General features: G+C 39.2%; 1 protein-coding gene across 4 annotated transcripts in view; it reads left to right on the plus strand.

Annotated features, from left to right (window-relative positions):
* wasf1 (WASP family member 1) overlaps positions 1-22,971 on the plus strand; it is a 102,794-nt gene extending 79,823 nt beyond the window's left edge. For 3 of the 4 annotated variants that reach the window (XM_048596815.1, XM_048596814.1, XM_048596813.1), the window contains exons 5-9: positions 14,488-14,602; positions 15,507-15,676; positions 16,894-17,085; positions 17,945-18,576; positions 21,983-22,971. In XM_048596815.1, the coding sequence (XP_048452772.1) occupies positions 14,488-14,602; positions 15,507-15,676; positions 16,894-17,085; positions 17,945-18,576; positions 21,983-22,140 (1,267 nt within the window). In that variant the 3' untranslated portion in view covers positions 22,141-22,971. The remainder of the gene's footprint in view (positions 1-14,487; positions 14,603-15,506; positions 15,677-16,893; positions 17,086-17,944; positions 18,577-21,982) is intronic. The other variant, XM_048596816.1, reaches the window with a different exon arrangement.
* The last annotated feature ends 3,691 nt before the right edge of the window (positions 22,972-26,662 follow it).

Here is a 26,662-nt window from a genome sequence, read left to right on the forward strand (position 1 = left end):
TGGGCAGGGAATTCCACAGATTCACAACCCTTTGGGTGAAGAAGTTCCTCCTGACCTCAGTCCTACATCTGCCTCCCTTTATTTTGAGGCGATGCCCTCTAGTCCTAGTTTCACCTGCTAGCGGAAACAATCTCCGTCTCCACCTTATCTATTCCCTTCATAATCTTATATGTTTCTATAAGATCTCCCTTCATTCTTCTGAATTCCGATGAGTATAATCCCAGTCTACTCAGTATTTCCTCATAATCCAACCCTCTCAACTCTGGAATCAACGGAGTGAATCTCCTCTACACCCCCTCCATGCTAGTATATCTCTTCTCAATACTGTCTTTATTATTGGTACTTAAAGAGTTAACCAGATGAGATGAATCCAAGGGTTTTAATGGAAGTGACAGGAGAAATTACTGAGGCAGTAGCCATGATATTCCAGTCTTCCCTGAAATTGAGGGATGTACCAGAAGACTGGAGAATTGCCAACATTATGGCCTTGATCAAAAAAGGTTGTGAGGAAATCCGAGCAATTACAGACCAGTTTAATGATAGCAGGAAACAATTATTTGCGATAGAATTAGCAGTCACATAGGAAAAAAAGGGTTGATTTTGAAAAAATTAGTTAAGATAAATGTAGGTCCCTTACAGTCAGTAATAGGGCAAGTTATGATGGGGAACAAGGAGGTACCAGACCAATTAAACTCGTACTTTGTCCCAAAAATGTTCAGGTACATTGAGTTTAGTGAGAGGGAGAAACTGAAGGAAATCAATATTAGTAGGGAAATGGTGCTGGGGAAATTGATGGGATTAAAGGCCAATAAATCCTCAGGTCCCAATAATTTACATCCTCAACTACTTAAGAAATTGGCCCTAAAACTAGTGGCTGCATCGCCGGTCATCTTTCAAGGGTCTGTACTCTGGAACCATTCCTATATATTTGGCCGGGGGTGGGGGGGGGTGGTCAGTAATATAAACCCCACTATTTTATAAAGAAAGGAGAAGGTAAAGAGAAAACAGAATTATACACTGATTATCCTGATATTAGTCATGGGGAAGATGCTAGAGTCCATCATAAAATTTAATTGCGGACCACTTGGAAAACAGTAACAGGATCAGATAAAGTCATGGGTTTATGAAAGGGAAATCATATTTGGGAAATCTACTGGAAATTTTTAAGGCTGTTAACTTGTAGGGTTGTAAGAGGGGAATGAGTGGATGTAGTTGAATTGGACTTTCAGGAGCTTTTGATAAAGTCCCAAAAAATAAATTGGTATGTAAGAGTAAAGTGGATTGAGGATTGTGTACTGACAGGAATAAAGAACTGGTTATCAGACAAGAAACAAAGAAAAGGACCGAATGAGAAAACTATGAATGAGATATCTCTAAGTTTGCTGACGAGACAAAGTTGGCTAAGAGGGTGAACTCCAAGGAGAATGCAGAGGTGCTTCAGTGAGATTTGGACAAATTGAATGAGTGGTCAGTGATCTACTTTTATTGAAGGGTAGATACTGTGGTAGGAAACCATAGTGGCGAATTTTGTACACAGCGATGTTCGACAAACAATGAAATGCTGGAGTGGCTGATTTCTTTTTCAATAATATTCAATAATATATTGAGAGAGAAGAAATTGTTTTAACATCTAACCTGAAAGAGGGCACCTCTGCCAATGTATATTTGCTAAACTGTCTGTTCCTGTTGTAGCACGGTGGTAGGACCCTCACCTCAGAATCAGAAGCCCCACTTCAGAGCTTCATCATATAATCCTGCATTGGAGTATCAAGAACAGATTAAGTGATTGTTGCACTGTCAGAGGGATTATTCTTGTAATGCATAAAACTGAGGCCCTTTTTGTCCCTTGGATGGTTACAAAGGATCATGCGCATTATTCAAAATTATGCGGTGGACCTCCACCTATCATTTACTACTCAACTAGATAATCCACCAAAACAGTCAGTCTGGAATGTGTCTCATTCCTGCTTTTGGGGCTGATTAAGTGTAAATTGGAGTGATGTGTGTAATTTGGGCATTTCATAACAGAAGGGACATTTAGGACCATACATAATAAGTTCACCAGAATGCTGCCCAGGATAGGAAACAATTTTAGAGGAAAGAAGGGATACAGGCACGATTTCGTACGAGCAGAGAAGGCAAAAGAAACTTGAAAAATTTTAAAGAGCTTTGGGAGTAAGTAAGGAAGGACTATTTTCTTTGACTATTTGTGTTCTGCGAATGTTACTTGCCACTTGCCAGCCCAAGTCTGGATGTTGTCCCGATCTTGTGGCATCTGAACGTGGACTGCTTTGGTATCCGAGGAGTCGCGAATAGTGCTGAACATTGTGCAATCATCAGCAAACATCCCCACTTCTGACCTTATGATGGAGGAAAGGTCATTGATGAAGCAGCTGAAGATGGTCAGGTTGAGGACAGTATCCTGAGAAACTCGTGTAGAGATGTCCTGGAGCTGAGAGGACTGACTTCCAAAACCACAACTATCTTCCCATGTGCCAAGTGTGACTCCAACCAGCAGAGAGTTTGCACCCCCACCACCTCCCCTCCCCCAACTCCGATAAGCATTGATTCCAGCTTTGCTCAGGCTCCTTGATGCCACACTCGGTCGAATGTGGCCTTGCTTGATGTTAAGGGTTCTCACTCTCACCTGACCTCTGGAATTCAGCTCTGTTGTCCCTGTTTGAACCAAGGCTGTAATAAGGTCAGGAGGTGTGTGGCCCTGGCGGAACCCAAACTGGGTGTTGCTGAGCAGTTGCTGCTTGATAGCACTGTTGATGACATCTTCCATAACTTTACTGATCGAGAGTAGACTGATGGGGCGATAACTAGCTGGGTTTAATTTGTCTTACTTTTTGTGTACAGGACAGACGTGGGCAATTTTCCACATTGTTGGATAAATGCCAATGTTATAACTGTAGTGGAACAGCTTGGCTAGGGAAGTGGCAAGTTCTGGAACAGAAATCTTCTCTATTGTTGCCAGAATGTTGGTAGAGTCCATAGCCTTTGCAGTATCAGGTGGCTCCAAAAGTTTCTTGATATCACGTGGAGGGAACCAAATTTGCTGAAGACTCTAATCTGTAATGCTGGGGACTGCTGGAAGAGGCCAAGATGGATCATCCACATGGCACTTCTGGCTGAAGATTGCTGGAAATGCTACAGCCTTCTCTTTTGTACTGATGTGTTAGACTCCTCCATTATTGAGAATGTGGATATTTGTGGAGCCGCCACTACCTTAATTGCCCACTGTCATTCACAATTGGATGTGACAGAACTGCAGAACTTAGATCTGATCTGTTGGTTGCAGGATCACTTATCTCTGTCGCTTGCTGCTTATGCTGTTTTGAATGCAAATAGTCCTGTTTGATTGCTTCATCAGATTTTCATTTTCAATTATGCCTGATGCTGTCTCTGACATGCCCTCCTGCATTCTCTGAACCAGGATTGATCCCCTGAATTGATGGTAATCGTCCAGTGGGGGATATGCCAGGCCATGAGGTTGCAGATTGTGCTGGAGTTCAGTTCTGCTGCTGTTGTTGACTCATGGCGCCTCATGAATGCCCAGTCTTGAGTTGCTACATCTGTTCAAAGTCTGTCCCATTTAGCACAGTGATAGTACCTCATAACACAATGGAGAGTATTCTCAATGTGAAGGCAGAACTTTGTCTCCACAAGATTGTGCAGTGCTCACTCTTACCGATTACTGTCATGGACAGATGGATCTGCATTTGGCAGATTGGTAAGGATGAGATCAAGTATGTTTCTCCCTCTTGTTGGTTCTCTCACCACCTGTCGTAGACCCAGGCTAGCAGCTATGTCCTTTAGTACCTGACCAGCTCAATCAGTAGAGCTGTTGCCAAGCCATTCTTGGTGTTGGACGTTGAAATCTCCCACCCTTGCCACCCTCAGTGCTTCCTCTGTGTTATTCAACATTTAAGAGTACTGATTCACCAGCTGATGAAGGACAGTACATGGTAATCAGCAGGAGTTTTTCTTGCCCATGTTTAACCTGAAGCCAGGAGACTTCATTGGGTCCAGGGTCAATGGAGAGAACTTCAAGGGCATGATTATGTCAGTCTCTTGCTTGACTAGTCTGTGAGACAGTTCTCCCAATTTTGGCACTAGACCCCAGATGTTAATCAGGTGGACTTTGCAGGGTCAACAGGGCTGTTTTTACTGTTGTCTTTTCTGGTGCCTAGGTCGATGCCAGATGGTCATTCCATTTTAATTTCATTGTTGAGACTTCGGAGCAATTCATATAATTGAGTGGCTTGCTGGGCAATTTCAGAGGTCAGTTGAGAGTCAATCACATTGCTGTGGATCTGGAGTCACATGTAGGCCAGAACAGGTGAGAATGACAGATTTCCTTCCCTGAAGGGCATTAGTGAGCCAGATAGGTTTTTCCGACGGTTGACAAATCATCAGTAGATTCTTAATTCCAGATTTTTTTTTTTAGTTAAATTCAAATTCGACCATCTGCCATGGCAGGACTTGAATCTGGCTGAGGGCGTCACTGACTAGGCCAGCATTTGTTGCTCGTCCCTAATTGTGTAGAGAGCAGTTAAGAGGCAACCACACTGCTGTGGGTCTGGATTCACATGTAGGCCAGACCAGGTAAGGATGGCAGTTTCCTTCCCTAGTTGTTTCCTGACAATTAGTCATTATTAGATTCTTAATTCCAAGTGTTTATTGAATTTGAATCCCATCTTCCATGGTGGGATTCAAACCCCAAAACATTACCTGGGTCTCTGGATTAATAATTCAGCAATAATACCACTAGGCCATGTCCTGCAGGCTAACAGAAAACCCTGATCAGATTTCGATATCTAACAAGAACTACTGTGTTGCAAATAAATCAGTTCTAACCATAGGTACATTAAATATGAAATAACAACTTAGAATTCTGTAACTTATACTCTATCCCTTCTTAAATCCCTACACATGTGCAGAGACACATTGACAAACAAAGAAACATAATGTTATGGGTGGAGGCAAGAATAAACTTAGGGGAAACATAGTTCAAAAGCACCAGTCCACAGTAGTCAATAAAATGACTTTTGCTTCTTCTGACTTCTTGTGATCTCGGATCTTCTTTGTTCCAAGTCACTTGGTTTCATTGAAGGCAGAGGGCACTTAGCACACTCACTGTTCAGTCTCTCAGTCACTGGTTAGAGGCAACAGCTTAATGCAAATGGTAAGAGAAAAGAGCTGGTTAACTTACAATTCTGGTAAAGGTTCCAGGTGAGACAGTATTTCACTTGATTTTTGTCAATGTAGTCTACTGTATTTTTTGCTCACAGTCCCCTTTACATTGGTGAGACAAACTGCTTCATACAACACCTCTGCTTTGTCCATAAGAATGATCCCAACTCCCCAGTTGCTTGTCATTTCATGATCCCACACTAATATTTTCATCCTGGCCTGCTGCATTTCTCCGGCAAAACTCAAAGCGAGCTAGAGGAAGAATAACTCCTTTTCCGCAGATACTTTACAGCCTGTAGGACTCAATATTGAGCTCCACAACTTCAGAGAATGACATCTTTCCTCAATTTGAATTACATCCATTGAACCTTCTCCCTGACTGTCTAGTTCACTTTGCTGTCAGCAAGACAGTCAAGGAGAAGGTTCAATGGACCCATTTTCTCTTTTTCCACCATTAGCACTGACTTGTCTTTTTCTCTGGGCAATCTCACCATCAATTCCATTTGTTCCTCTCCCAATCTGCCAACAGCATAAAAACCATTTTCCATCCCCTTTCAGTTCTGCAGAAGAGTCATATCAGACTTGAAACTCAAAAATTAACCCTGTTTTTCTCTCTCTATTGATGCTGCTGAGGTTTTCCAACATTTTCACTTTTTTATTTCCTATTTCCTGCATTCACAGTAATTTGTTTTTTTTTGCCTTTTTAGAGTCTAGAGCCCTTCTGCTGATTGGCTCCTGGGCAGGTGAACAGTGTGGGTGAATAATCAGTTGTCATGCTGAGCACCTTCAACCCTCAGAACTGTTCCTAACTGAAAAAATAATCAACAGACTGTCTGTGGGTAAACTTGCCCCGAATGCACACTCACGATGCCAATGAGTCCAGCATCATCCCCACTGCTTGAACAAGGCAACAGTTGTAATCCGCTCTCAATGAGTTCTTCCTTGGTTTAAAGCAATTTCCTTTTCTGATTTTGGCCCCCAATCCAAATATAAAGATAATAGTTTTAAAAATTGATCTTTACAGATAGTTTTTATGGGAAACTGAGACATTACAATAGTGTACTAGAAAGTGCTTTTTCATGATTCAAGATCAAAAGTTCATTTGGGCAGTATAGCAGGAGCTTTACTTTGTATTTATTCCATACAAAATCTCATGTAGCAATGCTTGCAGTTTACATTGGATGGTGTTAAGTTCCCATTTCCAGAAAGACCCAGATCTAAGCTGCATCATATACAGAAAATTCAGCAGTTCTAAAAACCTAAGCATTTTTAGTAAGCATAGATTTTTTTTAAAGTTTAGCTTTTTACCAATGCTAGATTGAAATGTAAAATAAATCTATTTAAATTCATGGTCTTCAGAACCAAAAATCATTTTGGTCAAACTACAGCCACTTATAGACAATGTTAACAGAAGCTTCGAAATCAGTCTGTTAACTTGTGGATTGAACCTGGCATCTTTAGTAAATAGTGTTGTTTATTTATCATCGATAAAAATGTACCTTTCACTTATTGATCCTCAGTATATTTTATGGATCAAACCCTATTTATTTATCAAACCTGTGGAGGATAAATTTTAATTTAGATCATTTTTATCCAACTCGTCCTGGTTTCCTGCCCTTTCAAGTTCGTGTGCCTTTGAGTTCCAGCCTTTCTCACCTTTAGAGCCATGTCTCTGTTGGTGATCAGATCGTACATATCTGTATCTATTGAAGCTGTCAGTACTTCCATTTTATTATGAATCTTATGAATACTGAACAGAGTCTTTATATTTGTCTTTTTACCGTCTTTGCAACATGTAGCCTTTTCTGCTAGCACACTTCTTTATGTGCTGTGTCCCTTCCTGCCATGCTCTGATTATAATTTCCTTGAATGCTAACTTGCTATTTTTTTAAAATCTTGTCCTCTCTCTTTAGCTTACAATAGCCTAGGCTATTGAGTGCGGCAAGGGAGTAAATAGTAGGAGCACTGGTAATAATTTTCAATTCCTCTCTGGCCACAGAAAAGGTGTCAGAGGAGTGCAGGACAGCCAATGTGATACCTTTAGGGAGGAAGGTATAAACCACAAAACTACAGGTTAGTCAGTCTAACCTTGATGGGGCAACTATTGGAAGCAATTCTGAGCGACAGAATGAATCTGCGCTTTGAAAGGCAGAGATGAAGAAAAATCAGCATGCTTTCGTTAGAAGAACATTATATCTGACCAACTTAACTGAATTTTTCGAAGATGTGACTAGAGTATAGGTAAGGAAATATATTTGACATTGTCCACTTGGATTCTAGCAGGCTTTTGACAAGGTCCTGCATGGGAGACTGATAGTGAAGTTACGAGCCCATGGAATCCAAAGAAATTTGGCTCGTTGGATCCAGAATTGGCCGAGTGGCAGGAAGCGGAGTGTAATGTTTAAGGGATGTTTTTGTGACTGGAGGCAGGTGGATCACTGTTGGGATCCATGCCATTTGTATATAAAAAGAAGTTTGACTTGAATGTAGGAAGGTTGATCAGTAAGTTCACGAGTGATATAAAAATTGGTGGGATGATAAATAGTGAGGAGGATAGCCTTACGTTATTGGAGGTATAGACAGGCTGGTCAGATGATTGATCCGTGACAAATGGAATTTAATCCAGATAAATGTGAGGTGATGTTACTTGACCAGGATAAACAAGGCAAGGGAGTACGTGATCAGTGGTAAGATCCTGGGAATAACGGAGGATTACCAGGACCTTGGTGTGCATGTCTACTGGTCCATTAAGGTAACGAAGCAAGTAGATAAAGTGGTTAAGAAAGGGATATGCAATACTTACATTTGTTAGCTGAGTTTAAGCACAGGGAGGTTATGATGGAACTGTATAATGTGATGTTTGGGCCACAGCTAGAATATTGTGTGCATTTCTGGAATCCACATTTTTGGATGACTCCAATATCCTCCCTTTGCTCCGTTATTTAGATTAAAGCCCTCTCGACAGCCCTAGTAATGTGACTTGCCAGAATATGTGACCTACAATTGTTTGGATACATTCTGTCCCAATGTACAGCTCTGACTTTCCCCAACACTGATGCCAGTGTTCCATGAATCAAAGTCTATTTCTCCAAGAAGAATTGTTTAACCATGCATAAATTATGGTGGCACAGTGGTTAGCACTTCTGCCTCAGCGCCAGGGACCCGGGTTCGATAACACCCTCGAGCGACTGTCTGTGTGGAGTTTGAACATTCTCCCTGCATCTGCGTGGATTTCCACCGGGTGCTCCGGTTTCCTCCCACAGTCCAAAGATGTGCAGGGTAGGTGAATTGACCATGGTATATTGCCCATAGGGATGTGTAGATTAGGTGGGTTATAGGGGGATGAGTCTGGGTGGGATGCTCTGAGGTTCGGTGTGGACTTGTTGAGCCAAAGGGCCTGTTTCCACACTGTAGGGATTCTATGAAATTATCTAATTTTGTTTATCCTATACCAATTTGCTTGTGACTTAGGTAATGATCTAAAGCTTATAATTTTAGGTTCTGCTTTTTACTTTATCTCCTAGCTGCTCATTCTCCCTCATCAGAGCATCTTTCCTAGTCTTATTTTATTCCTTTAACGGGATGAGGACATCGCTGACTAGGCAGCATTTATTGTCCATTCTTAATGGCCCAGAGGGCAGTTCAGAGTCAATCACATTGCTGTGGTCTGGAGTCACCTGTAGACCAGACCAGGTAAGGACATTAGTGAACCAGATGGGTTTTTCCCAACAATCGACAATGGATTCATGGTCATCATTAGATTCTTAATTCCAGATATTTATTGAATTTAAATTCCACCATCTGCTGTGGCGGGATTCGAACCTTGGTCCCCAGAATGTTATCCACATCTCTGGATTAACAGTCCAGCGGTAATACCACTAGGCCATTGCCTCCCCATCTACCTGTGTCATAGTTACACATGTTGATCATGGCAACTGGATTCCCACTCTCCCACTACAAGTTCTTCTCCATCCCGGAGTAGATGTCCTGTACCTTAGTTTGGAGAAGCAACACTGCCTTCTGGATTCTCACTGTGCTGCGGAAAGCTATCCCACAAACTGTACTGTCTGCTGCAGCCACTGTATCCCACAAGACACCTACTCGAATGTGTTCCTGTGCCACAGCCATTTTAGTCATGCACACTGTAGCTGCTGCTTTATTCATTCAGGCTGCAAGAACCTTCAACCTCTGAAACCATTGCAAGGACTGACACTTCTCCACTTCTACATTCTTAATCCCTTGCCTGCCTTACCAGTCACATACGCACGTTCCTGACAACTGTCCAAACTGGAAGACACTTTCGATTTGGTGGCTTAACATCAAATTTTGTTACATTGTGCTCCTTTGAAATGCTTCCAGAAGTTTTATTGTGTTAAAGGTGCTGTACAAATACAAGGTGTTATATTAGGTAGGTTAGTCAATTTCTCGTAACTTCCATTTAAACATATTCTCTTGTAACTTTTCCTTTGTTCCTTTGATGGATATCTTAAATTTGTCCTTCAGTTGCTGACTCAGAATAAAAGTCGTTTTCAGCAATGATAGCATTGTTTATCCACAAGTAACAAAGTCTTTCAGGAGTTAGCATAGTAACTGTTGTTATTTGAAGATTGCCCCATGCAAGCACTCTATTTTGAAAACTATTGCACTGCGCTGAAAATGAATTTGGCCCAAGAAGAAGGCTTTTATATTGCATAGATCACACAACAATGTAAAACCCCTTAAGTTTCATAGTGATGCTCACTTTTCCCAGTACACACCAAATAGATAATAAAACAATGAAAGTAGCATATTGCAGAAGGTGAACTACACTTAAAAACTGAGGAAGATTAGACAGAATGTGGGGAACTCTTGTACAAATGTCTCAAACTGATACGACTATATTGAACTAATTCCAAAATGCGAAAAATTTGAAATGTGTTGAATGTATATTGTTAAATTTCAACCACTAGATGGCAGAAAGTGACTGAGGAAACAGATGATTCCATAATCACATACAGGTTTTGTTCAGCCTTCAGCAGATGGCCCAACTAGGAAGCTTTGTATTTGCTGTCATTTTCTCATTCTCCTTTACAATAAATTTATCATTTTCTCTTATTGGTCTGAGAAAATCTTGCCTCTGCTATTTGCTTAAATCTCCCAGATAGTTGGTGCAAACATTTTCTCTTTAAGATTTGTTTAAACACCTTTTATTCTTCACAAGATCCATGTCCAGAGGTGCAGACAAACCTCTACTACATAGGTTCAGTGATCATCTAAGAACATATATTAATGTTAATAGACTGCCAAAAGCACCAAGCCTGAGCTAATCTTCTTCAATATTCATATTAGTGCTCCAGTTGCTTTGACTGACAGATTTCATGCTAGAGTGCAAATATTGGAGCAATCAAACCACATTAAATAATCTGTCCAAAACTAAGTATATCAGTTGCCATAATAAATGTCACTTGTATTGTGAATTCAGGGAGAGGAGTAGGCTATTTTGCCCCTCAAACCTATTTCCCCTTCAGTTAGCTGATTTATACCGCCATTCCATTTATTCACTGTTGTTCCAAAACACACACAACTTTTACCCAATGGAAATCCATCAGTCTGTCTTGAATGTTTCAACTGACCCAGCATCTGCAACATTTTGGGAGTGTTCCAAATTTCCACTATCGTTAGTGTAACATATTAATTTCACTCATCATTAGCCTAGTTCTAATTTTACAATTACAATCCCTTGATCTGAGCTGACCTGTAACCATTTTGGGGTCCTCCAATAGATCACCTTCCTGCCTTCTAAATGCAAGGTAATATAAATCAAATTTTAAGCTATTCGTTTTTGTAATTGAACCTTTTAATCTCAATAGCATAATGGTGAATCTGCCCACCTCCTCTTCTTAACTTCCTTTCCTTAGTAGCAAATTTAGTTACCATATAGTCAGTCCCCTCATCCAAATCACTGAAATAGATAGTCAATTGTTGAGGACCTAGTACTGGTGTTATGGCTCTCCACAAGTAACAGCTTTCAAACCTGATAAACGCCTGTTAGTGAACCCATCCCTTATCGGTGCTAATATGTCGTCTCCATACTATGTGCTGTTACTTGCACAGTAACCTTTGAAACCTTGTCAAATGCATTGTCAAAATCCACAACTATTGGTTTCCTTGTATCCATCATGAATGTTACTTTATCAAAAAATTCTTCTAGATTAATGAAACACTATCTTCACAAAGCCATGTTGGCTCTGCCTGATTGCATCTTCATTTTCTAAATACACTGCTTTAACCTCCTTAATAATGGATTCTCACACCTTTTCTATCATAGATGTTAAGCTAACTGACCTTTAGTTTATTTCTTGCTACTGTGCTTGCTTGAATGAATGAAAGTGTGACATTTGAAATTCATTTGAGACGTTTCTGAAATCTAAAGAATTTTGGAAGCTATAGCCAATACGTCTACTATCTTGCCATTTCTTTTATTACCCTCCGATGCTTAGAGGCCCAGTACCTCTGTCTTAACTTGCTTTTTAGTGCAAACTCGAGGCCAGGAATATTATTATTTTTGTCAGCAGTCCTTAGTTACAGGGATGGACATGTTGCTGTACAGCACCATACTAAGTCAATCTCAAACCTGCGCCATATTTGGAAACAGTGCATGAACTTCAAACAACAGCCATATCTCAAAATCCATGGAAAGTAGCCCTCAGTCAAGGCATCTCACCCAGTAGAGTACATCAAGGACACCCTCTGATATCAGTCCATGGGCATGGGCATGGACATGGTCACTCAGCCTTTCTGGTTTGTCAGGGTCAGGATCCTCACCTAGCAGGAGCTGGAGAGCCAAAAGGCACCCCACCATCCATCTTGACTCTTTCCCCCCTATTGTTTTCTCCTGGCAAGTAAAGGAGGGATTGATTAAGATGAAATGGGTGGTACAACTATTACTGCTGGTGCAGGTGGGACAAAGGTGTGAGGTGTCCTGAGCAAGTGAGAAAGATGCCATGCAAGGTTAGTGGAGTGGGGGGAATTGAGTGGGTAAAAGTGAATGAAGAAACAGTTGCATGCAGTTATGCAAGTGGTAGAACATGAATCTTGGTGAGATCTGCATGCAGTAGCAAAGATGGAGTGAGCATGTGGTAATAGAGATGATGGCAGAGCTGAGAGGTTATTGACCTTCTTTCTGCATTGCTGGCTGTTCTTCCAGACAGTTGAAACTGCAGTGAGCCAGCTGGCAACCTGGGACCATTCTAGAGAAAAGACAATTAGCATTATCTCTATCTATACCCCTCATTATTTTATAAACTTCTATCAGGTCAGCTCTCAATCTCCTACACTCCAGTGAAAAAAGTCCCAGCCTTTCCAGCCCTTCTTTATAACTCAAACCTTTCACACCCAGCAACATCCTGGTAAATCTCTCCTGAACCCTCTCCACCTTGATAATATACATCCCTTTTGTTATGATTGGTGCATACATTGAGGTACAGGTCCTTTAGCTCTTTATATTTTATATAGTTTTTACTATTTCTGACCATATCTGCTGATGCACTCTTGTGTTTTTATGCTGTATCCCTTCCTATAAGACTGTGGTTATCATCACCAAAATTGCTTTGCTTGTGTTTCCCTTTGCTTTACCATAATGCCCTTCACTTGATTTGTTCTCCCCACAATTTAAAAGTCCTCCTTACAGCCCTAGTTATGCAATTTACTTGGAACACTGGTCCCAGCACTGTTTAGATGGAGACTATCCCAATGTTATTGCTCCCACTTCCCTCAGCCCTGGTCTCAGCATCCCAGTAATTAAAAGCCCTTTCCACCAGACCAGTTCTTGAATTACAGATTCATCTCTGTAATTTTCTTTATCCAATGCCAATTTGCTTATGGCTCAAGAATCTGTTTTTTAAATTTAGCACCTATTTGCTCAGACACTCCCAGCAGAAGCTATTTCCTAACTCTACCTATGTTGTTGATACCTACATGGATCATGTCAACTTGATCCTTGTGCATCCTTCTGCAAGTCCCTCTCCAACCCAAAGCAGGTGTCCTGTACTGTAGGCAGGCAATAAAACCATCTGGATACTTGCTCCTGGCTGCAGTGAACCAGACTTATTGCACTGACTATGCTGTCCACTACTGCCACCACAATCTGATTAACACTGCCCTGCTTGAATGGTTTCCTGTACCATTCTACAATGGTCAATTCTCCCATTTATCCTGCAGCTAACATTTTCATACAAACAGGCTGCAGGAACCTCTAGTGTGTCCGAAATTTTAAAGGCTGTGGCCTTCCACCTCCATTCAGAGTTCCATACCTGACTCTTTCTCACCTGGCTTGACCACTGACCCAGGCAGAAAATCCTATCTGAAGTGGTGTGACCACCTATGAGAATAAAGCATCCAGGCAGTTTTCCCTTTCTCTGATGCATCACAGTGTCTGCACTTGGCCTCCAACTCATAAACTTTGAGTCAAAGTTCTTGCAGCTGCAGACTCTTACTGAAGATGTCTCTGAACTGGAACTCACCAGCGTCTAGAAGCACCCACGTCCTGCAGTCACAACACATCATCTGCCCTGCCATCTTCATTGTATCTTAAGTTTTTTTTAATGAGTTTTATAATTAATAAATCCTGTTCTCCTAATAAGCTTTATCATTGCTAGCAAACTTTGCCAAAAGTGCACTCTCAAAACCCTACAAGTAGTCTGGATTTTAAAAGATGAATGAGCAAAATATTCACCAACTAATCATTTACCCATTTCCCTGTGTTGTCACTTTTTAATTTTCTCAGAAGATGGTTGGAGGAGTGGGAAAGGATGTTTACACTGCTGTACTCCTATTGGCTCTCTGTCCTGTCTTGTGCAGTTTTTCGACGCATGCTGTTCTGATGGCTGACAAAATTATAAAAGGAGCAACACCTCGCCAACTTCCTGTACCTACCTAACTCTTAATTTTGTGTTCTGGTTTTAGCTGCATTCTGAGAATTCACTGTCTGAAACAGTTCGGAAAATAGAAACCTTCGATATTTAAAAATAATTTGGACAGGTATTTGTTTAAAGTGATATTATGGATCAAGAGCTGGAAAGTGAGGCTGGTCTAAGTAGCTTCTTGACATCCAAAATATGTCCAATTAGCTGAAGAATGGCCTCAAATGCTGTAAATTCCTTTGATTCTTTTAGTAAAAGTGTGCTTGAAGCTATAAAATGCTATTTGTCTATTCTGAATAACTGCTTAATGCATAGCTTAAATGGGTCACATATTTATTCAACAAATGGAAAAAAAATAACATTAATTCTGAATATTGTGTTGCTGCAGAGATGACGGTAAAGATGGCTTAAAATTCTACACAAATCCATCATACTTCTTTGATTTGTGGAAAGAGAAAATGCTCCAAGACACTGAAGATAAGAGGAAGGAACGGAAGCAAAAGGTTATTTTTCATTTAATTTTTACTTTCTAACACAGAACTTGCATTTATTCAAATATCTTCTCAGAATGTATACAGGCAGAAACTGTACAGTCATCTGTGTTTGCAGGACACATGAACATGAGTTCAATTTATCCAATTCAAGACCATCATATTATTTCATCTCTCAGTTTGTGTGGTATAAGAACCTCATTGCTCTTTTCCTCCTTTATAATATACATCTATAGATTTTTGGTTTAAGTGAAATAGCCTTCCGTGTGCACACCCATGCCAAATTCTTTTACAAACTTGTACTTAAAATAGATATGAATAAAATAGAATCTCTACACTGTGGAAACAGGCCCTTCGGCCCAACACGTCCACACTGACCCTCAGAGCATCCTACCCAGACCCATCCCTCTATAACCCATCTAATCTACACATCCCTGAACACTCTGGGCAATTTATCATGGCCAATCCACCTAGCCTGCACATCTTTGGATTGTGGGAGGAAACCGGAGCACCCAGAGGAAACCCACGCAGACATGGGGAGAATGTGCAAACTCCACATAGACAGTCGCTCAAGGGTGGAATTGAACCTGAGTTCCTGGCGCTGTGGGGCAGCAGTACTAACCACTGAACCGCCGTGCTGCCCTATGTACCTCATCCTTATACCGCTGAATCTCTTTGCAAAGCTAAGGATACTGGAAATTTGAAATAAAATCTATAAATGCAAGAATACTCACCGGGTCATGTCGCATCTGGGGTGAGAAATGAAGTTAGTGCATTAGGTCGAAGACTTTTCACCAGAACTGGATCACTTCTCGATCATTTTTGAATGCAATACTGTCAGACTTCTCTCTAATACATATGTGACCTAATTCTACAATTTTCTAAGTATCACTCAGTCTCCAAATTTCCTTTGTAGCAGAAACCAATAGATCGTAATCGAGAACCGGACAAAGTGCCTAGAGCGCCTCAGGATAGACGAAAAGTATGGGAGAAACAGGCACCAGGTTTAGAGCTTGCAGTTGATGGAGATTTTCCACAGAAACACAGAGATAATATCAACGGACCACCAGTGTATCCTGAACCAAGGTTAGTTTCAATGCTACTTTGAATAATTGGAATCCATGTGTGAAATTTGCATATTTTTGTATAAATCAAAATATAGCAAAAAGTAGGTATGTCTACGGTATTGTACTGTAGATTTTGATTGCGATATGTTAAGCAAAATAGAATACAGGTTAAAGTACTGAAACCTGTTAATGTTATGGCAAAGCTACTTCTGAATGAAAATCACTTTTTTTGTGTGTATGTTGTGAGTACACCATTAGTGTTTCTTTGAATGATGGTTTGTTATGTACAGCATTGCCTGTGCCATCAAGCCGTATCCAAATCCTTTTGGAAATATTACTATATTTACTATTGAATCCATATTTGAAAAGAAAACAATTTCAGTACTATGGAAAAAGTAACTGGATGACTGTTTCAAACAAGCCAACATAAATCGCTTATTAGAGCTCCGCTGGAGTATTGTCCAATTCTGAGTATCGTATTATAGGAAGGATGTGAATGCATTGGAGAGAACGCAGAAACGATTTACAAGTATGGTTCCAGGCATGAGAAATGTGTTACGAGGATAGATTGAAGATGTTGTTCCCCTTAGGGAGAAAAAGGATAAGAGGAGATCTGAAAGAGTTTTTCATCATCATCATAGGCTGGATAGATAGATCATGTGAAGTTGTTCTTGTTCATCAGGGGATCAAGAGCTAGAAGGCACAGATTTCCAATGATTTACAAAATAAGCAAATGAGTGATTATATTAAAAAAAAATCTTTTTCACACACCCAAGTAATTAGGGTATGGAATGCACTGCCTGGAAGTGTGAAAGCAGCAGGTTCAACTGAGGCATTCAGAAGGGCCTTGGATGTTGTTTGGGTAGAAATACTGTACATGGTATGGGGGGAATAGCAGGAGTTTGGCGCGAGTTTAATAATGCTCACTTGAAGAGTTGGTGCAGGTACTGCGGGTTGAATGACCTCCTTTTGTGCCGCAACACCCCTGTGATTCTGCAATAAGCTCAATGAGATGAATTACCCTTGTTTTGTGCTCCATGATTCTGAGGATGTTTCATTATTTCCTGCCCATCCCAATAGCATGAAATGCATTTTTTATTATCAAGACTTATTTGCTTTTTTTATAAAAACATTGACAGATCTGTTAATTGGTCAATCTGTGAATAATGAATTACTAACTGATGGTGCGTATATAAGAAAATAATCTTGTAGTAATAATTTTGCTTTTCCTTTGAGGATGGAACCCTGTGTTGATCACCCAGATGACCATCTTGACCACTTTGTACAGTCCACAGTACCTTTTAGACACATTAGTGAACATCCCAGTGGAATGAGTGACAAATTGTTCGTTTCAAGACCACATGAGCCACCCCCGCCTCCACCAGTACAAACAGCAGTTGACATGAAGGCTGTACCACCGGCTTTTAGGTAACGAAACTTCACTGTTGAGTTATTTATTTTTGAAAACCTGATTTCAGAATTAAACCTGATTGTAACCCATAGTGATATTAAGCTTTCCACTGTTTACACTCGGTGGCTTCCCTTCCTGGCACTGAACTATTGGCTGTGATGTCCCCCATGAATCTATCCCTGACCTCCATTCCTATTTCATATCTACAGTCTGTCATTGGCAACATGATGTGAAAGCATGATGTCATGTCAATTTTCATACAGGCACTGAATATGAATGAATATATGAATGTATTCTCGTTCCATTTTGTTGTTAAGTTGTAAGCTAATGCTTTTCAGATCCTACTTCAATCAGTCTGCCTACCTATCCTCTATTGAAATCTTGTTCAACCTGTACCAGTGTGACTTGGATAGGAAGAAGATGTCAGAAATGAGAGCCATTCAGATCTAAAATTTTAACACTGTTAATCTTGTACTTCTGTATTTCATCCTTAATCCAACTTCTTAGAACAGGGCTAGCCTTTCTAGTGCTATCTCAACAAGTTTACTATTTTGTTCACCTGGTAGCATTAACATTCACCACCTTACATTGACTGGAATGTTTATTTGGAAGCATAAGGTTATTTCCCAATGAATGGCAGTTTCATGGAAACTTTCATTCATTCTATTTGCATTACTGCAGATAGAACCTTTATTCTTTACAAGCTTTAGTTGATGTCACCAATCAACTTCATTGCTTTGTTTTATTCCTGACTTTTCTCCTCAGTTGATAGATATTTGTGTATTTGACAAATTGAGTAAATTACCTTTTCCTTTGTATATCTGCTTTAATTGTCATGGATATTTGTGCTGAAAATATGTTGGGTTTTCTTTCCAGTTCCAACTCTGATGTAATAGATCATCGACTTAGGTCACCAGCGACAAGCAAAGCAACAGTTTTTGTGAGTCCTGCTATTCCACCTCCCCCTCCCCCACTGCCACCACCACCACCACCTCTTCCTGCTACTGTGTCAGGAGCCTCAGTCAAAGCAACCATCAACTCAACACCTCCAATTGCTCCTCCACTGCCACAGCCAATGGTATCTGTTCCGCCAGCTACACCTCTTCAGATTGCCCCTGGAGTACTTCATCCAGCTGCTCCTCCTGTGGCCCCTCCATTAATAAAACCTTCCCTTCCAGTTTCTGTCACAGCACCTGGGATTGATATGATGACAACCTTTCCAGCTCAGACAAATGAAGGACAGGGACTTCCTCCGCCACCGCCACCTCCACCACCACCACCACCTCCCCCACCTGGACCACGATCCTTTTCTCCACTTCTCGGAGGACCTGTCCCACCACCTCCTGGGCCCCCTCCTCCACCATCTTTTGGCACTAGACCTCCTGTTCCCTCGGTCCCACCATCATCTCCTTCCCAAGCACATCCAGGATCTGAAGCCAAGCGGCATCCATCTTCTCTGCCAGTGATCAGTGATGCTCGAAGTGTTTTGCTTGAAGCAATTCGCAAGGGTAAGTCCATATACTCCCAGGTGAAATTGACATATTTACAGTATTTTGAAAATGTACCACAATGTCAGTATATTTGGAAAAGTATATAAATAGCCAAGTCTCTTTATATTGACTTTTATATATGTGGTCATCTAGTAGTGTCTTTGGCATCTTTGATTTTTTTTTTATCTGCATGCTACTCATGGTGGCTTTGTCCTAAAGCACATCAGGTTACATGTGAACACTGACAAACCTCAGCTCTAATACCCACCAAATTTTCTGATTCTTCCACTGTCTTATTTAACATTCTGCTTGTCCAATATTTGATAATCAGAGCCTTCCTCCATTTAATATTGGGAAGACTTGAGGCAGTTGTCTTTGGGCTCTGCCATAAATTGTTTCCTGATCCCTCTTTTCATCTGTATCTCTAGCAGCTGTCTGATGAAGATTCAGACCATTCACAACTTTAGAATTGTATTTTACTGTGAGCATAGTTCCTTGAAAGTGGAATCGCAGGTAATAGGATGGTAAAGAAGGCATTTGGTGTGCTTGCCTTTATTGGACAGTGCATTGAGTATAGGAGTTGGTAGGTCACCTTGCGGCTGTAAAAGGTATTGGTTAAGTCACTTTTGGAATACTGTGTGAAATTCTAATCACCCTGCTAATAGGAAGGCTGTTGTGAAATTTGAAAGGATTCAAAAAAAGATTTACAAGTATGTTGACAGATTTGGAGGGTTTGAGCTATAGGAAGAGGCTGAATAGGATAGGGCTACTTTCCTTGAAACGTCAAAGGCTGAGGGGTGAATTTAGAGGTTTATAAAATCATGAGGGGCATGGATAGGGTAAATAGACAAGGTCTTTTCCCAGGGTATTGAATTCCAAAACTTGAAGGCATAGGTTAAAGGTGAGAGAGGAAAGATTTAAAAGGCACCTAAGGGGTAACTTTTTCATGCAGAGTGTGGTGCATGTATGGAATGAGCTGCCAAAGGAAGTGGTGGAGGCTGGTACAATTACAAAATTTAAAAGGCATCTGGATGGGTATATGAATAAGAAGGGTTTAGATGGATAAGGGCCAAACGCTGGCAAAATGTGACTAGATTTATCTAGGATATCAGCATGAAGGAGTTGGACTGAAAGGTCTGTCTCTGTGCTGTACATCTCTGACTCTAAGCTGTTCTGAACATACCGTAAGCTTACCTACTTCTACTTCCATTATTGTGACTTAGTTTGACCATGCCTCAGCACATCTGCTGCAGCCCTTATCCATGCCTTGTTACTTTTAGACTTGATTATTCTAATACTCTCCTGGCTGCTATGCAAAATAAACCTGTGCTCATCCAAAACTCTGTTGCTCCTATCTTAACTATCTCAAAGCCATGTTCACCCATCATATCGGGGTTGTTTACACAAGATCCTTGAATGTACTTTCATGTTTTTAATGTTAAACCCTGTCCTTTTTGATCTTTGAAGAGCACTTTTCTGGATCTCTCTTCCATATATTTTAAAATATTAAAGATATCATTTATGGCTTCTCACTCCTTCTTCTTTCCTTCTAACACCAGCTGTCTAAATTCAGAAATTAACTTATTGCCTTCCTCTTGTCTTCCTGCATCCTTTCTGTAATACGAAACCAAGAATGAATGTGCTTTCAAAAGCTGCATCAAACTGTTTTAAAGAATTGTTTGGTGCACATATTTTGATAATTGTAAATATTTGTTCAAAAATTTGAAAAACAGGTTATACAAGCTGTTTCACACTGCTACTGGACGGTAATGATACGGGCGTCGGTTCCTGCTGGTATGAGACTGCTGTCAGTCCAAAATGCTGGCTGCTATACAATTGAGCAACATCATGTACAAGTTTCAGTGCTGATGTGATGTGAGTTTTGTAGGCTGTCTGTCCAATGACTGACTCGTACCAAACAACATCTACCTGTTTAGAATAAGCAGAGCTCAGAACTCAACCAGTCCATGTTTGCTAAAGTCCAAGCAGAACATCTACTGTAAAATTTGATTCCATGACTGGGCAGCGTTACTGAACAATCCTGAGTGCACCAGTAGGTCAACTAAAAGTAATTTAAGATGATTAGTTCCTATCATAATATGGCTCGTTTACACAGTTGCTAGAAGATGCATACATTCAGTGGTGTTACCTGTAAATAAGAGGAATATGTTCAAGGCTTGTGCCGTTTTTGAATCACTCAAGTATTGGCAGTCTAAAGTTCTGCATTGCTTTCTCCACTGGCATCGTCTCACCTAATCAAAATCAACATGGCAAGCAGTCAACATGCCTTTTTCCTGTATGTATTATTGTGATCATTTGAAATTTAGCATTTTTGCATTTGTTCTGATAAATAGAAGATGAAAACGTTAGCACCACGAGTCTCTTTTCAGCAATATTAAATATTTATTCACCTTCCTATTTTAAAAATAGGTCAAATTGCAGAATAGTACACAATGCCAGTTTGCTTTCCAGATTCCAAGTGGCACAATACACAAGTAAAAGGGTTTATCTTTCAAGATATTATTCACTGTTTTGAGATTTTGACTGTTGCTGGAGGACTGTGCTTCAATTGAAGATCTTTACTCTGTTATCTTCATTCCTAATTTGTGCAAAGCAATGTTTTAGTTGATGTGTTGATTTGTAATTGTACTTTTGTGCTGCTTCTCTCAATCAAGATGATCAAAAATGATTGCTCATTAATTCGACTGGCTACTCTGTGCATGTGTCAGGGATGGGATGGTGGTATATCCAAGTGTTGGAAATAATGCTGCCCTTAAAATGTTGCTGCTTTGCATAGCCAGCTTTTTCAGCATACAGTCCCTTTAATTTTATCAGAAAACAATGTTTGTGTAATACCTTTTGGGCTGCTGCAAAGTAGTGCACAGATGCTACTTAGCAGGAACAATAGTTAGATGGCAGTTGACTATACCGCACGCAATGTGAGCCAGCATGGCAGTTTGTGTACTTGTTTTTACCCTAATTAATGGCCACGAGGATTTCTGTTATTTGTGGGAAACCTCAAAAACAAAATATTACTACATTCAAGTTTATGGGTACAATGGTGTTTTTTTCTCTTCATTTTATATTTAAATATATATAGTGGTGTGTGTGAAGCCTGGCATGTTGATTGTATCTTGAACATGGGTTTGCACAAACATAAGCAACAATCTTCATTCAGATGGAAAATATTATCATTTTGCAATAACAATATACTATCAAATTGTGTGTCTGAAATGTTAATGTTATAAATGCTGTAGAGGAAGTTTATGTTCTAGACTAGACAAAATCACTGTTGAAGAGTAAAGCTTTCTTCAGTAGTTTCAAAGTACACAGCATCCTCATCTAATGGAAACTTTTGTTTTATAGAAAAATACATTTTTGGCATAATTAAATATTTGAAAAGTCTTCTGTATCTTATGCTTAGGCATTCAACTTCGCAAGGTGGAAGAGCAACGTGAACAGGAGGCAAAACATGAACAAGTTGGAAATGATGTGGCAACCATTCTCTCTCGACGTATTGCAGTGGAGTACAGTGACTCTGAGGATGATTCTGAATTTGATGAGGTGGACTGGCTGGAATAATGCACCTGACTAAGTTGTGCACTGTGGAGTTTGGTATTGACATTCATTGTGGCACTCCATAGGAATGCATCCACATTTCATAGTTCAGGGGGTTGGTGGGGATGGGGGGGGGGGGGGGGGGGGAATGTTGTTTTTGTATTTGTAAGACTACAGCATTAACTGGTACACTTGATAGTTTCCTGAGATGGAGAATCATTTTTGGTTCATTTCACCTTGCATCATTTTTTAATATTCAAGCTAGGTGTTTTCGTGTTGGTCACAGTTCTGTGGAGAGATTTGTTTTGTATGTTTATAGAACAAAAACAAACCACTAAGTATTACAAATGGGTCACTGTGCAATTCTACAGATCCCATTTTCAGAATCTTGTGCTTTGTCTGAGTGCACTGGACTTTGAGAGAAAATATTTGTACCCAAAGTTGAAGAGCAGCTCTGATTTGTACTGTAAAGCACATTAGAAATGCTATTTGTAAGCTAGGTCTTGCACTATAGTTGTTTCAGATGTGAAGAGACAACACGCCCTTGTAGAAAGCATTGCCTAAATTAGTACTGTTTAAACAACCATATGCACTAATATTCCATCATGAGTAAATGGACTGCCTGTAATAAATAGAAGTCATTGATACGTTGTGGTGACTTGCCTTACTCCAATATTAATATTTTAAATAAGACTTCTTTTTGGTTGAATGTACTATTTTGCCTGCACATTGTGTTCATCTGTGAAAACTACTGATTAGAAGACATTGCATTACCTATTTAACTGCAAGTGATACAAAAATAACAGTTTTCCTGGTATTTGCTGTATTTAATAATAAATCAAAATTTGTTTGAAATTAGCTTTTCAAGTGACTACATTGCACCTAAATCGAGAGACCTTTCTAATGTTTTTATGATGTAGTTCTGGTTCCTGTTGTATTGACCACATAATAATTCAAAATGTTTGCTTCAAATATTATTTTACTAGTGTGTTTTTCAGCAATCTATTTTAACTGACATTAATTAAAGTAATAGAGCGTGCTATCCTAAATTTATTAAATCTAAAATTGACCCAGCTGCCTTTCTTGATGTTAGTCATTCTGGAAATAGCATTTAGGAAGAAAAGCCTTTTATCTAAGATACTGCTAAAAGATGCTGCTAAAAGGTCTGTTTATAATGTATGGATTAATATGTAGTCTATCTATTTGCATTCAGTCATTGAATTTTCAAAATGTATCAGTAACTGAACATATTGCCATAGCTTTTTAAAGACTTTCAAAAAAGTTATACAGTAATTTATAAAGTTCTTTCTGGGCAATCTGTTTTATTTTTGGAGAAATGCAAGATGTTGAGGGAGATGGAGTGGGGCTGCAGCTGCAGTATTAGAGAATTCCACTTGAATTTGTCCCTGCCCACTTGATGAGCTGACTTCCTATGAAATAAGTGCTAAATGTTGGCGAGTCTAAGAATGAGGAAGCCACTGCATCTTCACGAGCATGGTCCATGTTGTTTTTTGACTGAGCTCTTAGCTACTAGTACTTACCATGTTTCGTGACTTAGAAGGGTAATGTCAGTATAGAACACATTATAAAAGCATTTGAAGTTTATAAACAAAGTACAGGTAAATTAATCATGAAACTTTCTAAAGAAAAAAGCTGTTCTAAAGCTATTCCCATTATTTTGGACATCCTACTCTGTGCATTAAAAAAAATAGTAATTGGAGACGGCCTTCTCTGCAGTTTGTAGGCATTAACAACATCTTGAGGGGAATTAAAAATTACAGTGAAAAATTTCAACATGAGAGAAAATATTCCTTTACCAGATGGGCTTTTTGCCTTCCTCCATATGTTATTTTTTCTTTAATTACTGCCTTTTATTTCACCTCTTCACAAAATTGGCAAGGCAACATTCAATCAATCTAAGGCATCTTGGCTTTGCACTGCCTCAGAAAATTAGCCCAGACCAACTTTTATCATGTTATTCCCACTTTTTGGAGAGTGTGAACAAAGAGACATAAAAAATAAGACTATTAAATCAGATTGTTTCAGAGAAGTTTCCTTACAAAGTTGTTGAAGTTATAGAACTTACTAGAATGTTTGAAATGAACAACATTCAGTATATTAAGTTGGGAATGGAGAGGTGAGCTATGCTTGATAGATACGAATGAGAAAAGAGATTAATCAGAGTGAGGGAGGCTCATCTGGACTACAAACACTGAAGTTAACCAGATGGGCCGAATGACCTGTTGGCATGATGCAGATTCTCTAATTCAGAAAAATGGAATAACTTCATGGGATTCTATCCCCAAAAAAATTGGAGACTATTTAATAAAAATGGTCATGATATTTATATTGTTTTACATGACATATGAGTCAATTGTTATTAAACTGCATAGCTTTGGACTCGACAACTAGTCATAAGTATACAGCCAGATAATGCTATAACCATAGCGAAAGTATGTAATATACATAAATGATTATAACTCATTTGCAAAGCTCAAATGTTGACTACAAATTTGTAATGTTTCTAATTGTGTCATGGTGATTGTTGATGATCCCAGTTTTACTGGAAATTACAATTTCTTAAGTAGAAGAAATGGCATGATGCGGTTGTGATTCAATACTTATACGAAGGGGAACGATCTCAAATGTTTATTATATAACAAAACCCTTAAATTGTTCTGGATATAATTTAATCTGCTCTGCCATCAGTTATTAGTTTATGTAATGACTTGGAACTTTGGTAAAGGATGTAATTAATACAAAGAACATAATTCAATAACTGGAAAATGCAAAACACATTTTAATTAATAAAAGAATTTGGCAGTCAGCTAATAGTCACACCACTATAGGCAACTCTTTATTTCTACACATATATTAAATACAAACATCTGTTTCACTTGGGAAAAGGACAATTATACCCTTTTGTGATTTTATTTCTAACATATAAAATAACTTTGATAATAAACTCATTTATGGAATTAAAAATATTCCACATGTAATCAACCTCCTCAATTCGACTCAATGGTTGCATCACTCGAAACAATGTCAGACAGTGGCTTTCAAGCAACACTTCAAAACTTGAATGCATAATATTAACTGGCATTGAGTAATGAGGTTTTGCGTTGTTTATTTGTATGTCTGACTGCTTAGAAGAATGCAACATATCCTCACTGTACTTAAATGCAGGCACGGGTTCTGGGGCACCATCTGTTGCTCAAGCAACATTACCAAAACATTAAGCTACTATTTATCAATTTTGGTGTTTAAGTTTGATTTGAAATTTTGAAAATTAGCTCTTTTTCTTGAAATGTCATATGTACTGCATAATTCCACGTACTCAAACTCATCGATTTGGCTAAATAATAGCAACACAAGTTTCAAGTCATAAGGTTGAGGGCATAAGCAATGCTTCAGAACTTGCCAATTGATAATAGCTGACACTGTGTATTGAGTAGATGCTTGAGTTAGACATAGCTGTATTAATTAGACTTCAGAAATAATTAACTAAATATGAAGCACTTTGGGTATCAAAGGGTGCAAAAGGCACCATTTAAAAACAAGTTTTTCTCGTTGTTTTCTTTAACATACCCCTTATTGGGAGACAGCAGTTTGTTTTCATTGGGATCTTGACCTGAGCCAGTTAACACCAGAGTTTCTGATAAAGCTGACTGAATGTAATCCTCCACCACCAATATTTTGTGTCATACTGAACAGTGTCAGTGTAAAGTTTGCCTGATATGTTATGAAAACAAAAATACAGCGGATCTGGGAAATACGAAATTAGAAAAAAAAAGGGCCGTCTATAGGGAGGGAAACTGAATTAACTCAAAACGTTAATTCGATTTCTCTCTCTCCACAGATGCTGCCAGACCTGCTGAGGTTCTTGACATGAATGTTACTATCGACTCATCTATCGCAAACTTGTGAACTTCAGTCAGATCCAATTATGTAACTAAAAATGATGCAGTACAGCACTAAAACATTCTCTAAGTATCCAACAATGTTTCTAAAATACATTGCATCAACTGTATTTACTGCAAAACCACAAACTTAAAACCACATTGCTAATGTATAAAGTATCTTCCTTAAATCTGTCTGGTTGAATCAGCCATTAATACCCTACCTTATTGAATCAGACATTTATTTATTATCATTTTACTTTTGCATTATTAATAATATGCCTTAAATCTGAAATAAACAAAAAAGGTTAGTAAAAAAAAAAACTTGCATATTAGACAGCATCTAATGAGAAAAGTAGTAAATATTTCAGGTTGACATGTCATCACAACCCTATTTTCTTTCCCAAATTATCAATAAATTAACAACATCTGGAATTTTGAGGTTGTGACAAATATTATTTCTTTGGAATTATAGAGTCATATAGCATGGAAACAGACCCTTCGGTCCAATTCATTCATGCCAACCAGAAATCCCAATCTAGTCCCATTTGCCAGCATTTGGCCCATATCCCTCTAAACCTATCCAGATGCCTTTTAAATTTTGTAATTGTACTTGCCTCCACCACTTCCTCTGGCAGTTCATTCCA

The sequence above is a fragment of the Rhincodon typus genome, chromosome 5 (genome assembly GCF_021869965.1).
Source record: "Rhincodon typus isolate 14 chromosome 5, sRhiTyp1.1, whole genome shotgun sequence".
Taxonomy (NCBI): domain Eukaryota; kingdom Metazoa; phylum Chordata; class Chondrichthyes; order Orectolobiformes; family Rhincodontidae; genus Rhincodon; species Rhincodon typus.